At 45.9% G+C, this 15508-nt stretch overlaps 1 protein-coding gene across 2 annotated transcripts in view; it reads left to right on the forward strand.

Annotated features, from left to right (window-relative positions):
• The window catches only part of LOC143807242 (carbohydrate sulfotransferase 4-like), a 96021-nt gene extending 82959 nt beyond the window's left edge, over positions 1 to 13062 (forward strand). Inside the window, exons 1-2 of one of the 2 annotated variants that reach the window (XM_077288576.1) lie at positions 2763 to 2815; positions 11422 to 13062. In XM_077288576.1, coding sequence (XP_077144691.1) covers positions 11436 to 12623 — 1188 coding nt within the window. In that variant the 5' untranslated portion in view covers positions 2763 to 2815; positions 11422 to 11435 and the 3' untranslated portion in view covers positions 12624 to 13062. Of the gene's footprint in view, positions 1 to 2762; positions 2816 to 11421 lie in introns of those variants that run through there. The other variant, XM_077288577.1, reaches the window with a different exon arrangement.
• Positions 13063 to 15508: the final 2446 nt, after the last annotated feature.

Below are 15508 nucleotides of genomic sequence, written 5' to 3' on the forward strand. Positions count from 1 at the left end.
GTTTGCACAATTTTTGTTCTATGGCAGGATGCATTATCACCTGGAAAAATGATGTCATCATCCCCAAACATCCTTTCAATTGATGGGATAATAACAGTGTCCAAAATATCAACATAAACTTGTGCATTAATTGAAGATGTAATGACAGCCATCTCCCCAGTGCCTTTACCTGACATGCAGCCCCATATCATCAATGACTGTGGAAATTTGCATGTTCTCTTCAGGCAGTCATCTTTATAAATCTCATTGGAACGGCACCAAACAAAAGTTCCAGCATCATCACCTTGCCCAATGCAGATTCGCGATTCATCACTAAATATGACTTTCATCTAGTCATCCACAGTCCACGATTGCTTTTTCTTAGCCCATTGTAACCTTGTTTTTTTCTGTTTAGGTGTTAATGATGACTTTTGTTTAGCTTTTCTGTATGTAAATCACATTTCCTTTAGGCGGTTTCTTACAGTTCGGTCACAGACGTTGACTCCAGTTTCCTCCCATTCGTTCATTTGTTTTGTTGTGCATTTCCTGTTTTGGAGACATATTGCTTGAAGTTTCTGGTCTTGGCGCTTTGATATCTTCCTTGGTCTACCAGTATGTTTGCCTTTAACAACCTTCCCATGTTGTTTGTATTTGGTCCAGATTTTAGACACAGCTGATTGTGAACAACCAACATCCTTTACAACATTGCGTGATGATTTACCCTCTTTTAACCCTGCTGTTCTGTTCGCATTTACTATACACTAGTTCTGTTCGGGTCACTATGACCCGGCTTATTAAACCTTGATTTTAGACACTCTAACTCATTTTTTTTTATAACTTTTTGCTTACTAGACTGTTTGTGAACATGTTTGGTAGTAAAAAAAAGAAAAATGAAACAGAAATCTTTTTTTTTTGTTTTTATTCTGAAAAAACAGATCAATGAGCAAAACGAAAATAGAAAAATACACATTTTTGTAAAAAAAAAAAAAAATCAAAACAATCAAATCAAACATTTTGAAAACTTCTGAAAACAAGCAGATAAGCCAGGAAGACAGACTTACTTAGCCAAAAAAATTGTTTGCAAGACTTTACAGCTCAGATTTACAAACAAAAACCGTCTTAGACAGCGCGTTCTGAGCAGTCCGTTCTGCGCAAAATATACACGTGTAGTGCACACCTAGTGATCTCTCCGGATGCACTCTACATTTTAGAATAGACTGCGCACCAAAAATAATCAATATAAAGCCATTTTTATGGTGCGCAGATCTCAATGCATACCCCCGGTAGAGCGCGCGTACGACCCCATTGAAATAATTTAGGAAAAAAATCAATTGATATACAATAGTAGATGCAATAAATAGACCCAACTGAGGTTATAAGTCCTTTATTTCACTGAAAATATGGCCTCACAGCTGTAAAAAACGATGCCGGGTCACTATGACCCGAACAGAACTAGTGTAACTTTTTTCGTGTAGCAAAAAGTAAACGAAAAAAAAAAAATATATATATACTCATATGTAGGTCCCCCCAAATGAGGAAAAGTCAAGGAGTCTCAAGTTTTAGAGACTTACAGAAAAAAATCTACAGGGCCGCAAAAAGTCTGTTCGGGTCACTATGACCCGAACAGAACAGCAGGGTTAAGAGTTTGATAATCCTCTCCTTTGTTTCAATTGAGATCTCTCGTGTTGGAGCCATGATTCATGTCAGTCCACTTGGTGCAACAGCTCTCCAAGGTGTGATCACTCCTTTTTAGATGTAGACTAACGAGCAGATCTAATTTGATGCAGGTGTTATTTTTGGGTATGAAAATTTACAGGGTGATTCCATAATTTTTTCCTCAGAATTGAGTGATTCCATAATTTTTCCCTATGCTTGGTTAAAAAAAGTAACCATTACTGACTACCACATTTTTTGTTCTTGATTTCTTTTAGTGTAGAAAAAAAAAAAAGAATAGCAGCTGGATTGCAGTCAGAGGGCGTTTTAGGACACTTCTGTTCCCACTGAAACTATGGAACCTTACCTTGATTGACAGCACTCCCTGGCCTGAACTGAATCCTCAACCCTGTACATGCATACTGACACTACAGGAGTCCAGTGAGCACGCGCATACAGTATTAGTGAGGTCCTGCTCTCATTCCTCTCTCCTGTCTGCAGCAGCTGCAGACAGGAGAGAAGGATGAGAGCATTCCCACACTGATACTGAGTGTGTGCACATTTTCTGGTCTAATGTAGTGTCAATGCAGACCTTAAATTCAGGTAGTGCTCACACTTAGCGGAACAAAGTGCAACCAGGACCCCTTTTATATATCTATATTTTTTATTTAAAAATAAAGTTGTGAAAAATCTATATTACAGGTATGACTTTCATTGGGCTGTGTCCCCTATATGACTATGTACGTGCTTTAATTTGAGAGTTAGGGATAGCAGACTCCCTTTAAAAGCAGGGGCATTGCATGTTTAGTACTTTTATAAAAGGGAAAAGTGTAATACTCGTTCTTTGGGATTGATATGGAACCATTATGCAGTGAATATCAGTTGGCTTTTCTTTATCTATATATTATAGTTAGGTAAATTAATTATGGTTTTAGTTGCATGTCTGAAATGAATGCGTCTGACCTGTATGAAAAATCCTAATTTTTTACACTGATTACAACAAAACGAAATGAAGCATCATAGGTAAATATGTACCAGATGCTAAGTAGGACAGTCAAGAATAATTCTACCATGCAAATACAATGTGCTAAGGTGGGGTGCCATAAAATGCTGAAAAGGCTTGATAAGGACCTAGAAGCGTCATTCTCCACCTGTGTGGAAGCTCATTTGACAATACAATAAGGTAAGACAAGCTGTCTCCATACCTGGGTGCAGAAAGCTGTAGGGACCAAAACTGGACCACACTCGGATGTCATTTGAGTGTGATCCGATTTTTCCGCGGACCCATAGATTTGTATTGTCAACTCTAATCTGACACTAGGATCAAAATCTGACATGTCTCCGATATATTTTCCAAAAATGTATGAGTTCTATCCATGAAAACCACAGATAGCATTCGTATACGAAAATTGTATGTCTGAATGAGCCTTAAGGAGGAGACAATGGAGATGGAGACCCGAGTATGCAAAGTGTCCATGTACGTATAAACATCTTCTGACTAGAAGTGTAAGAAATTATAAGACCATGGATATATTTAGGCCATGAATTATCCTCCAATGATTTGGGCATATTTGCTTTCAACATTAACCCCTTCCGACCAGGCGTTTTTCTTTTTTTTTTTGTGCTTTCATTTTTTTCTTCCTCTCCTTCTAGGAGCCATATCTGTTTTTGTTTTCTGTGAACACTGTCATCTGAGGACACCTTTATGAGATTTTTAGGGGATGAGGGACAGGTTGTAATTTTGAATGGCACCATTCATTTTACAGCATAATGTATTGTAAGGCAGGAAATAAAATTACAACTGCAGTGAAATTGTGGAAAAAAAAATGCAAGTTCGCCACTGTTTTTTCTTTTCTTTTTCTATTTTGGAGGGGGTTATTTTTACAACATTCATTGTGCAGTAAAAATCACCTGGAAACCAGAGTGTCCAGGTCAGTATCATTATGACTATGCCAAACATGTATAGCTTTTTTAAATTATTATTTAAGTGGGGGGAAAAAAATGAAAATTTGCAAAAAAAGAAAAAAAAGAAAAAAGGATTTGTGTTGCCTGTTTCTGAGACCCATAACTTTTTTTATTTGTCTACAACTGTATTGTAGTATATGGACAAAATGAAGTTCTCTTATAAAACCCAATTATACGCTGGGCTGTACAGGTGGCCTCTGACGGCCATGACTACTCATCAGACCCCCGCGGGTTAATGGGATATGCACACATGGGGTACCGCACTATTTAAATCCCGCTATCAGTGATTGACAGCAGCATTTGAATTGATAGACAGCAGCGATCAGAACAAACTCTGGATGATGCTATAGAAAGATGTTGCCTGTCTATTACTGCCGGCATATGCTGGGTATGACACGTGCTCAGTTCCTGAGCCCGCTCTAACATCTCATGTACAGGTTAATTAAATTTACCCCTAGAAAATAAAAGAAAATTAAATAATAACCTGCACTAGGTGACACTAGACCACCAGGGACATTAGTATTAATCCACATCACTACCCTAAACCACCAGGTTTTTTATTATAATCATTAAAGGGTATGTGTAGCAAATAAATTAGCTTTTAAACCGCTTAGAAGTGTATAAAATAACACAAGAAGTCATACTCAAATTACTCATCCCCCGCTGCTCTGATTCTTGACGGATCCTCGCTCTATGGATAGGGGATAACTTCTGATTTTTGGAGTAACCTTTTAATTTCCTGCTGATCACTTCCAAGCTGAAGTCCATCCCTTTTCCAAATGGCCTTACCTATCTTTTGTTCTACTGCATATAAAGCAGAGGGGAAGAGGCTCCTGCTGTGGCAAATTGCCTTATACACATGCACGGGAAAAGAACATTGTTGAGACACATAAAAACAATGAATTCCATGTTCCTCATTGTTTTATATTATAGCTTATATAGCGCCATTACTTTCCACAGCGTTTTACAGACATCATTATCTCTGTCCCCATTGGGACTCACAATCTAAATTCATTATTTGTTTTTCTTTGGAATGTGGGAGAAAACCAGAGAACCAGGAGGAAACCCACACAAACACGTGGAGAACATACAAACTCTTTGCAGATGTTGTCCTTGGTGGGATTTGAACCCAGTACCCCATCACTACATGGATACAGTACTAACCACTGATCCACCATGCTAATTGTGGCATGAAATAACTAGTGTTGCAAGTTATTTTTTTTCTGTATATTTTCTGTCTTTAAACAGAGTCCTCGATAATTTTGTCCTTTGTCACTCTAACCAGAGAACGTCACTGCCCTCCTAGAAACCCAGGAACTCCCACAAGTACCCAATTCCTGTCCAAACCAGTCAATGAGGAATATTCATCAAAACAAACTGGGCAAAGTGTTTGCTCTTTAACTCAGACATCCAACGCATGACATAAAGGGCCAGACTCTTCGTCATTGATCTATCTAGAAAGTCAGAACCAGACACCACTCACTTCTCCGGACTCTCATTGCAACACACCAGCTACGGGTATACTGGCCTCTCCCTTCACCTGGGTCTGCTTCTCTCTGTTGTGCTCCATGTTGTGTTTTTGCAGGTTGCCCAGCGTAGATCAATGACATAATTTCCCTAGACTTTTGTAGGGCCCAATGACCACACACACACACACACCGATGTCTTGGGATTGAGACTCTAGTGTTCCTTGCTTGTATGCTTCATTATACACTCACCGGCCACTTTATTAGGTACACCATGCTAGTAACGGGTTGGACCCCCTTTTGCCTTCAGAACTGCCTCAATTCTTCGTGGCATAGATTCAACAAGGTGCTGGAAGCATTCCTCAGAGATTTTGGTCCATATTGACATGATGGCATCACACAGTTGCCGCAGATTTGTCAGCTGCACATCCCAAAGATGCTCCATACAAGGCAGGATGGATCCATGCTTTCATGTTGTTTACGCCAAATTCTGACCCTACCATCCGAATGTCGCAGCAGAAATCGAGACTCATCAGACCAAGCAACGTTTTTCCAATCTTCTACTGTCCAATTTCGATGAGCTTGTACAAATTGTAGCCTCAGTTTCCTGTTCTTAGCTGAAAGGAGTGGTACCCGGTGTGGTCTTCTGCTGCTGTAGCCCATCTGCCTCAAAGTTCGACGCACTGTGCGTTCAGAGATGCTCTTAGGCCTACCTTGGTTGTAACGGGTGGCGATTTGAGTCACTGTTGCCTTTCTATCAGCTCGAACCAGTCTGCCCATTCTCCTCTGACCTCTGGCATCAACAAGGCATTTCCGCCCACAGAACTGCCGCTCACTGGATTTTTTTTCTTTTTCGGACCATTCTCTGTAAACCCTAGAGATGGTTGTGCGTGAAAATCCCAGTAGATCAGCAGTTTCTGAAATACTCAGACCAGCCCTTCTGGCACCAACAACCATGCCACGTTCAAAGGCACTCAAATCACCTTTCTTCCCCATACTGATGCTCAGTTTGAACTGCAGGAGATTGTCTTGACCATGTCTACATGCCTAAATGCACTGAGTTGCCGCCATGTGATTGGCTGATTAGAAATTAAGTGTTAACAAGAAGTTGGACAGGTGTACCTAATAAAGTGGCCGGTGAGTGTATATACTACTGTGTTTCAACTCACATCCATGCCTGCTAGGTTCTACTTGTAGCGCCCCCACTGCCGCAGGGCCGAGGGGTACCCGGTACCGGGCCTCTGAGTCTCTGCTCTGGGGTTGTCACGGTGGCTAGACCCGGTCCGTGACCCTGCTGAGGGGCGTACAATGAAGGTGCAAGGTGGTGATGATGTTGTAGTGGTGCGGTGCAGTTGTGGGGTGCAGGTCGCGGTAAATAACGAGGACACCAAGTTGCAGTCTCTTTACCTCTTTACTGAAGATCTCTGGGTCCTCAGTCCAGAATCTGGATAACCAGGCTGCGCAAGTCCGGCCGGTCCAATGGCACCTCCAGAGTTCCCTTAGCAGGTGGAAATCTGTGCCTTCCTTCTAGCGCTATGTGTTGCGGTCCTTCCCTGCTGTGCTTACGGAAAGTCCCCACAACTGTTGTGTCTGTTTCTTAAGTTCCCTCACAACTCGATTAGATGATGTTCTGCTAATCCTCCGTCCCTCCCTGGTGTTCTGGTTGGGACGGCACCCGTTTGACGGGTAGGCTCGGAGCTCTTCCGGGACCCTAGAGTCGCCCCTCTCCACAAGTTGCCCCCCAAGACTGCATAGGTGATTTGAGTTAGACAGCCCGCCTTAGACTGACTGCCCTGCTGCTGTTTAGAGTATTGCTTGAAGCTGGATGTTGAAATACTCCCTCTGCGTTCCGGCCACCGGTAGTGCGCCTCAGTAGGGTGTTGCTTCGGTCTTACAGCACGACCCCTACTGGTATTCTCCTATTGCTTGATCTCGTTTCTCACTCAGCACAATCTATCTCGCTTCTCGTCCTTCCTTGGGCACCGCCGCTATCCTGAGCAGGCGCGGTCCCGTTACGTTCGTTCAAGTTGCCAAGCCTCTGTCAGGATCCCACCCCTGACAGAGACCCTACTGTATCTTCCCCCACAACACCCTCTGCCACAAGGTGTTGCCTGGTTCTAACCCAGTCAGCTTTCTGATCTAACTTCCTGCCTGACCCCCAGTTTACCCACTATGGTGGGGAGTGGCCTAGTGAATAGAACCCTTAGCTCCCCCCGGAGGCCCGACTATGAAATGTATTGGTGTCTGTGATACCTGATCAGATGAACTCCTTCAGTGCCATCAGACGTACCACAGCTCCCCTTAGTGGCGGAGCCACAGTACTGCAACGACCAGGACTCTGGGGCGCTGCACTCCCCCCTGGTTAAACACAGTACTCCGGGACTGGGAAGAAAACAACAATACAAGTTAGCAAAAAGACATACAGTTTTGTTGAGTGTAATAACAATAAGTATACTTGAACAGAGCTTCCCTTTATGGGAGGTGAGGACACTTGAACGTTACAAACATAGTTAAATGTCATAGCAACATGCTATAAATAACTTACTTTTACCCAACCGGGTATTCTACTAAGTGCAAAATTGTTGAACGATAATTTAACATTGCCTTTAAGGATGTACACTCTAAATCCACTAAAGACCTTCTTATAATCACATTATAAGGCAACTTAACTTTTACATTCTCCTTCTTTAATCTGCAGGACCGCCTGTCCTAACGGCACCAGACCTACTGCCTCTCCTTTCCATGCAGGACCGCCCCGTTCAGCCCGGGCCTACTGCCTTTTCAACTACTATACACAGTATAGAGCATAACATTACTTTCAATTTAAGAGCACTGAGCCATCTCTACATGACTCCTATGAGGACTCAGGGTTTACCTTCTATCCCCATTGTCTATCAACATTATCAACCATCATCTTTACATAACATTAAACTTCCTCCTTACTTTCTTACTGACAAGTATGCAGGACTCTACGTCTACCCCTACGGGCCCACTGCATCCTTCTTCTAGCTTTCACTTTCTTCCAGGGAACATTATCAGCATTTCTTTACAATCAAATAGTTGGATACATATAACTTTCTCATGCAAACATTATCATCACTTTCTTTCGTCAAAACATTATTGCTACTGTCTTAAAGCAATATCACCATTTAAGTGCAACAAATGAACATCCCCTTTAAGAGGGGACCAAGTCTCTATGAGGTAGCGTATCTTCTCAAGCTACCAGTCCATACTCAGCAAAGGTTCCAGTGTGGTATCTTCACAAAGAGTCCTTTTTGAAGTAAAACCAGTAGGGAGCACCTTTAATAAGGTGCAAACTATGTACAAAAAGTTTGTATCATGCACTGTTCATGATTGCGGCAGTTCTTGATAACAGGGGAAAATAGAAAAAGCAAACAAAACAATAGGGATCCCGGGTCAACAAGGGGATCCCTTTAAGAGTTAACCCAAGACGGGTTTAGCAGCAAAACAGGAAACGAACAAACAGTTAAAGAACTATTTACATATTTAAAGCATTCATGCTTACTCATTTTTCGGTGGAGACGGTGGTTTCCTCCCGGGCCTCACCAGACCAACGGGTCGCGCTTCCGGTTCAAGGAGCGGGTCCCGCCTCAGCAACGACAGGATCCCTCGCCGGGATGTTCTTCTCACGGATGAACCAGCACGCCCCCAAGGTACATGGTGGGTCCGGGCTCCCCGCTGCTCCGCAGGGACAGGTTCCATTGTCTTTTCAACAGGAGGTTCATCTTCGGATGTTTCAGCGGCGGCCTGGAGCGCGACGCACCGCTGGACGCCCCGCGCCATCCAGCCAGCTTCGCCTGTTGCCCTCCTCCACCTGGTGTAGGCTACAGCATCACCTGGCTCCAGGTCGCGAGCGAATCTTCTTCCGCAGGGCTCTACCTCCTCCCGGTCCACGTGGACTTGTAGCGGCTCCCCGATCTCCTGTATAACCCCCTTTCCATGTCGGGGGTTAAAGGAGACCACTACACCCCAGTGGGACGATGGAACCTCTGCGACGCTGGTCAGATCAACCTGGATTGCCGGTTGTGGTCGGTCTCGCCATGCAGCCATCAAGCGCCGCAGGTGTTCGGCCTCTGGCATGATCTTCAGGTCCTGCGTCCGCAGCGCAGTTTCAGCCGCGGCCGGGTCGGGAAGGGCAGGGGACACTGGAGACAAACGGATCTCTGTGGGCTGGCCCAGCCGAGCGAGCACGCGGGCATCAGCCTCCAGACGGCGTGCTATCCGGCGGGCCTCGGCTGCAGCTACACACTCCTCAGACGGCGGCAAGGGGGGTCGGCCCATCGGTGGCTCCGTGAGGGTCAGTCCCCGCAACGTTGGCGCATCTGGGGCTGTGTCGAGTGGTGCAGCCTCAGGCTGGATCGGGTCAGTCCCACGCGGTGTTCCCGGTGTCGCCATCTTTCCTTCTTCTCCAGTGTCCTCTTCCCGCGGTCTCTTTCGTGGGCGGCCCCGTCTCCATGGTCTCCACCCTCCAAACAGGATCAGGAGGCGGACCTCAGCTGTTGACGGACACGTCCTCAAGACACAGAAATATTTAGACTGGGCGGCCATTGTCCTTCGCGCTCTCCAGCTTGCCTACGCCCACTCCACGCCCCTCTTCTTCTCCTGCGCTCTCCCCAGCGCTATAATGGCGGCGGATTTTGGCGGTAAATGGCGCAGCACAGTCTTTGCAATAAAGTACAGTCCAAGCACAGTAAATCACAGTTCCAAGGCACACATGACCTGATTCTTCAAGCTTAAGTAGGATCCTGTTCGTGACGCCAAGTTGTAGCGCCCCCACTGCCGCAGGGCCGAGGGGTACCCGGTACCGGGCCTCTGAGTCTCTGCTCTGGGGTTGTCACGGTGGCTAGACCCGGTCCGTGACCCTGCTGAGGGGCGTACAATGAAGGTGCAAGGTGGTGATGATGTTGTAGTGGTGCGGTGCAGTTGTGGGGTGCAGGTCGCGGTAAATAACGAGGACACCAAGTTGCAGTCTCTTTACCTCTTTACTGAAGATCTCTGGGTCCTCAGTCCAGAATCTGGATAACCAGGCTGCGCAAGTCCGGCCGGTCCAATGGCACCTCCAGAGTTCCCTTAGCAGGTGGAAATCTGTGCCTTCCTTCTAGCGCTATGTGTTGCGGTCCTTCCCTGCTGTGCTTACGGAAAGTCCCCACAACTGTTGTGTCTGTTTCTTAAGTTCCCTCACAACTCGATTAGATGATGTTCTGCTAATCCTCCGTCCCTCCCTGGTGTTCTGGTTGGGACGGCATCCGTTGACGGGTAGGCTCGGAGCTCTTCCGGGACCCTAGAGTCGCCCCTCTCCACAAGTTGCCCCCCAAGACTGCATAGGTGATTTGAGTTAGACAGCCCGCCTTAGACTGACTGCCCTGCCGCTGTTTAGAGTATTGCTTGAAGCTGGATGTTGAAATACTCCCTCGGCGTTCCGGCCACCGGTAGTGCGCCTCAGTAGGGTGTTGCTTCGGTCTTACAGCACGACCCCTACTGGTATTCTCCTATTGCTTGATCTCGTTTCTCACTCAGCACAATCTATCTCGCTTCTCGTCCTTCCTTGGGCACCGCCGCTATCCTGAGCAGGCGCGGTCCCGTTACGTTCGTTCAAGTTGCCAAGCCTCTGTCAGGATCCCACCCCTGACAGAGACCCTACTGTATCTTCCCCCACAACACCCTCTGCCACAAGGTGTTGCCTGGCTCCAACCCAGTCAGCTTTCTGATCTAACTTCCTGCCTGACCCCCAGTTTACCCACTATGGTGGGGAGTGGCCTAGTGAATAGAACCCTTAGCTCCCCCCGGAGGCCTGACTATGAAATGTATTGGTGTCTGTGATACCTGATCAGATGAACTCCTTCAGTGCCATCAGACGTACCACAGCTCCCCTTAGTGGCGGAGCCACAGTACTGCAACGACCAGGACTCTGGGGCGCTGCATACTCATCTGTCTGTCAGTTCTTAACTTTTCAGTTAGACCTAGTCCTTACTATTCCATGTGTTCTCTGGAAGCAGCACCAACGCCTGGGGTCCATATGTCTACCTGGACAAGAGGCTTAGCAGATCCACCTCACCTGGTGAGATCTTACCCTTATTTGTGTAGCTAACCAAGAGCAGGAGCTTAAAAATGCTACCACATCTACAGAAATTAGTTTACTCAATCAATAATTTACATAGGTGCTAACTTACCAACTGCGGCGTTCACCTAAACACAAAGACTCATACATGCATCCAAATATGTATCTGTAGTATTTTATTTTGTTGCATCGGTCGCTGTATTGACCTTGTAAAATATGCTACGGTTATTATTACAATCCTTTTTTTACAGCTTTTCTCTTTTTTCTCCCTTTGCCTAGGGCTCATGTAGATTATGTTGAAGGTCTGCGGATGTAAGTTTGTTGGGTTATTCCTGATAACCGCTCAGACTGTGGGATTCATAGTCATGATGATGGGGATTCAATACTACAATCCGTCTCCAACGGTGAAGAAACCAGAGCGGATGCACATCCTCATCCTTTCTACATGGAGATCGGGATCTTCCTTTACTGGCCAAATCTTCAGTCAACACCCCGACGTTTTCTACTTGATGGAACCTGCATGGCACGTGTGGACTACCTTCCAAGGCCAAAACATTAAAGTCTTAAAAATGGCCGTCAGGGACTTGGTTCGTTCTGCCTTCTTGTGTGACATGTCCGTGTTTGATGCCTACATGCCGGAGAAAAGGTATAAGTCAACTTTGTTTCAATGGGAGACCAGCCGTGCTTTATGTTCTCCACCAGCTTGCAAACTTTTTCAGCGTACCGATATTATATCTCAGACCAGCTGCCGGATGCTTTGTAAAGACTACTCGTTTGACACCATTGAAAATTCGTGTAAAACCCACACCCATATTGTAGTGAAAGAAGTGAGGTTTTTCGATCTGCAGAGTCTTTATCCGTTATTAGAAGATCCGTCTCTGAATCTCAAAATCTTGCACTTGGTGCGGGATCCGCGTGCCATTTTTCAGTCCCGAGATATAGCGGCTTCTTATCTTTCTCCGGATAATGATATCATTTTCCGGGGAATAGCAAAAAACAAATCTGACTACAAATCAGATGACATACCTTACAAGCTGATAGAGGCGATTTGCAAGAGTCAGGTAGACATTTATCTTTCGGCCATTAATGGCAGCCACATTGCTGTGGAGAGTCGCTACATGATGGTACGTTACGAAGACATAGTACAGGACCCTATAGAGAAGGCTAGGCAGATGTATCTATTTGGTAAACTAAATTTTACCCCACAACTGAGAAGCTGGATACACAACATAACCCATGGGAAAGGCCGAGGGAGCATGTTTGTCGTCCACTCCAGAGATGCGGAAAAGGTCTCCAATGCGTGGCGCGATATTTTGAAGTTTGAAACTATCCAAAAGATACAAAACGTGTGCTCCGAGGCGATGGAAACTTTTGGGTACAAACTTCTTAAAAGCAAAGAAGAACAAAATAACTTAAATTACGAAACATTGCTGCCTCTGCTGGAAAGAGAAAAGACGTCTGAGAAACTGACCACAGTTTGAAGTGTGAAAAGACTCTTGGTGACATTCAGTTAAAGGGCTTGTACACGACTGCCAACGTATTCTTATTAGCTCTGGTTTGGTCCAGAAAATATAAAAGTGCATATTTACCTCTCGGATTGGACTGTTCTTGCGATTTCTCTGCCGTTTCCTGATGGACACGTGACTGCTGCAGTCACTTTGATGGAATAGAGAAGGCAGCAGCCAAACACGTAGCCTTATCAAGTGACTACTGGAAGCTACAGTGGGGAGATTGCAGTACTGATTTCAGTCCCAGAGTAAAGCTTTTTTTTCCTCTTAATTTTCTGTACCACATTGGAGCTAGTGGACATCTCTTTTGATTAGTAAGCTATTAAATATAAGGATTGTGTCAAGGAACATAAAAAAAATATATAATTAAATTTGTTTGCTTGTGAACGTATAGAATAAAAAATTTGATTAATACGGCCGTAGATTCGGCAGTGTGCTTTTTCTGCACCCTACTCACTTAGCCTTCAGTTCAAGACCTGTATCCTACCGTGTTTCCCCGATAGTAAAACAGCGTCCTACATTCTTTTACCACTCAAAAGTCCCACTATGTCTTACTTTCGGGGGGGGTGTCTTACATTGGAAAAAAAACCTGTGTGGTCGCTGGAGAGCTGTCACACAGACAGCTCTCCAGAGACCAACTATGCGAAGTCCCCTGGTAACCAGGGTAAACATCGGGTTACTAAGCGCAGTAACCCGACGTTTACCCTGGTTACCAGTGTAAATGTAAAAAAAAAAGAAAAAAAAGTGAGGTGTCATATCTTGTTTTTTCCAGAGGTGATTTTGGAGTTTTTGGGCTGTCGGGACAGAATACAGTGGCTCTTCCTTTGCCTTTTGGTGTTTTTAATCCTTCAGAAAGATACTGTTGACTTCCATCTCCAAGTTCTAATCGTCGCTTCGCCGGAGGGCGCCCCAGTGCAGGCTGCAGTAGGCCGGCTCTGGCGGCGGGTCCATGCGGGGTGGAGTAGATGAAGCTGGCCGCTGCTTGCTGCTCCGGAGCGCACAGTCCATGCGGGGGATGGTGCACCGGGCCGGGGGAGGACAGGACGTGCAGGTATCCGCCGCCTCCTGCGCCAACCACAGCGCCGCCCCCGGCCACGAACCCCCCGGAGAAGCTGGAGCATTTGTCGGGGAGCAGCAGCTGGTCGTGCCCGAGGTGGCTTCCCTTTCTCATGGTACGGAGCCGCCGCCTTCTCCGCTCTCCTCCTTGTGACCCGATCCGCACTGCCCGGCCTGCACCCTACAAATAGCCGGGGCTGCAGTTAGAGCAGGTCCCCTCGGTGCTGAGGTGAGCTCGTCGGAGGGCTATCGAGCACCGGGGGAGGCGGATTGTATGGCTGTGTGTGCTCGGGCCCCAGCTCCGACCTCCCTGCCACTGCCGCGGCTGAAAAATGGCTCCAGGAAGCTGACAATGAATGAAGGGGTGCGGTTTACGCGCGAAGGTCGGAGCTGGGGCCCCGAGCACACACAGCCGTACAATCCGCCTCACGAGGAGAGCGGAGAAGAAGGCGGCTCCGTACCATGAGAAAGGGAAGCCACCTCGGGCTTAGTAACCCGGTGTTTACCCTGGTTACCAGTGAAGCCTTCGCTGAATCGTCCGCATCCCGCAGTTAATGCAGCAAAAGGTACCGGTACGGCTTATATTTTTCCAACGTACAGTACTATGTCTTACTTTCGGGGTGCGTCTTACATTAGCCGACCCCGCTAAAACCCCCACTACGTCTTACTATCGGGGGTGTCTTACTATCGGGGAAACACGGTAAGAAAGATGGTTGTAGTCCACAAACTACCTGACAAAAAGGACTATCTATTCAACACACTACTGGCTAAAGCCTGCTAACAGAAGCAGAAAAGCTGCAAGTAGGGATTTGGGTTTGACCGAACTTTTGTCTAAAGTTCAGGTACCAGAACTTTTTCCCATAGAAATCAATGGTAACCTGAACTTTGGAGCTGGAAAATCAATCAGTCTCTCAGCTCCTGGAGAAGTCCGTGTTTGGAGTTCAGCACCGTACACTAGGTGTCCGGTAAAAACCTCGAACTTTACAGATCAGGTTCGCTCATCTATAGCTGCCAGTCAACAGTCATACATAACTCAGCCAGTATTAGTAATTAGATTTCTATAAAATATATTTATATTACTGTTGGAGAAACTGGGGCTGCTTACTGATACTATTTTTTTAAATGGTTTGCATGTAGAATACTAGTTAATTCTGTGACTCTCACTAACCCTTAAGTTCCCCCACAAAGTTAAAGTTTGACGATCCTTGATTGACTGACTATCCGATGTGTATAGAGCCACCAACTATTCTCCCAGAGAAGTAATCCTTTGTTCTCCTGCTAGATAACCTACTGACCGATGTGTCTTGAGCCCCCCATACATAGTAGATAGTTCGTCCGGCAGCTATCTCGCCCAACATTGCCATACACACGAGGGCTCGATTTGGATGATTCGCATAATATTGTTGGTGCAGTTTAGGGTTTGGCCAACTTTACTCTGATGAATATGGGGCCCTTTAAAGCTGCTCACTCTAATGTCCACACAGGGAATACACAAAGTTTTGAGCACTGTCACGGATCCCTACTCCGTGGTGTCACTTATTCGTCACGTGCCCGCTCTCACACGTGACTTGGGGTTGTGCCTGCAAGGGTTAATCTATCTCCCCTCTCTCAGTCCAGCATTCAACCTCTGTCCTATGCTGTAATGGGAGCATAAATCACACACCGACCCAGGCCACACATCTGCTCATACACGCTGCCACCACTCATCGAATACACGGGCGATGAGTCCCAGAAATAATAATACTAATAAAAATATGTTTATCACTCATAAGGCTCCCACACCTTAGGCTATGGATTCTTTT

Source organism: Ranitomeya variabilis, chromosome 2 (assembly GCF_051348905.1).
Source record: "Ranitomeya variabilis isolate aRanVar5 chromosome 2, aRanVar5.hap1, whole genome shotgun sequence".
Lineage (NCBI taxonomy): Eukaryota > Metazoa > Chordata > Amphibia > Anura > Dendrobatidae > Ranitomeya > Ranitomeya variabilis.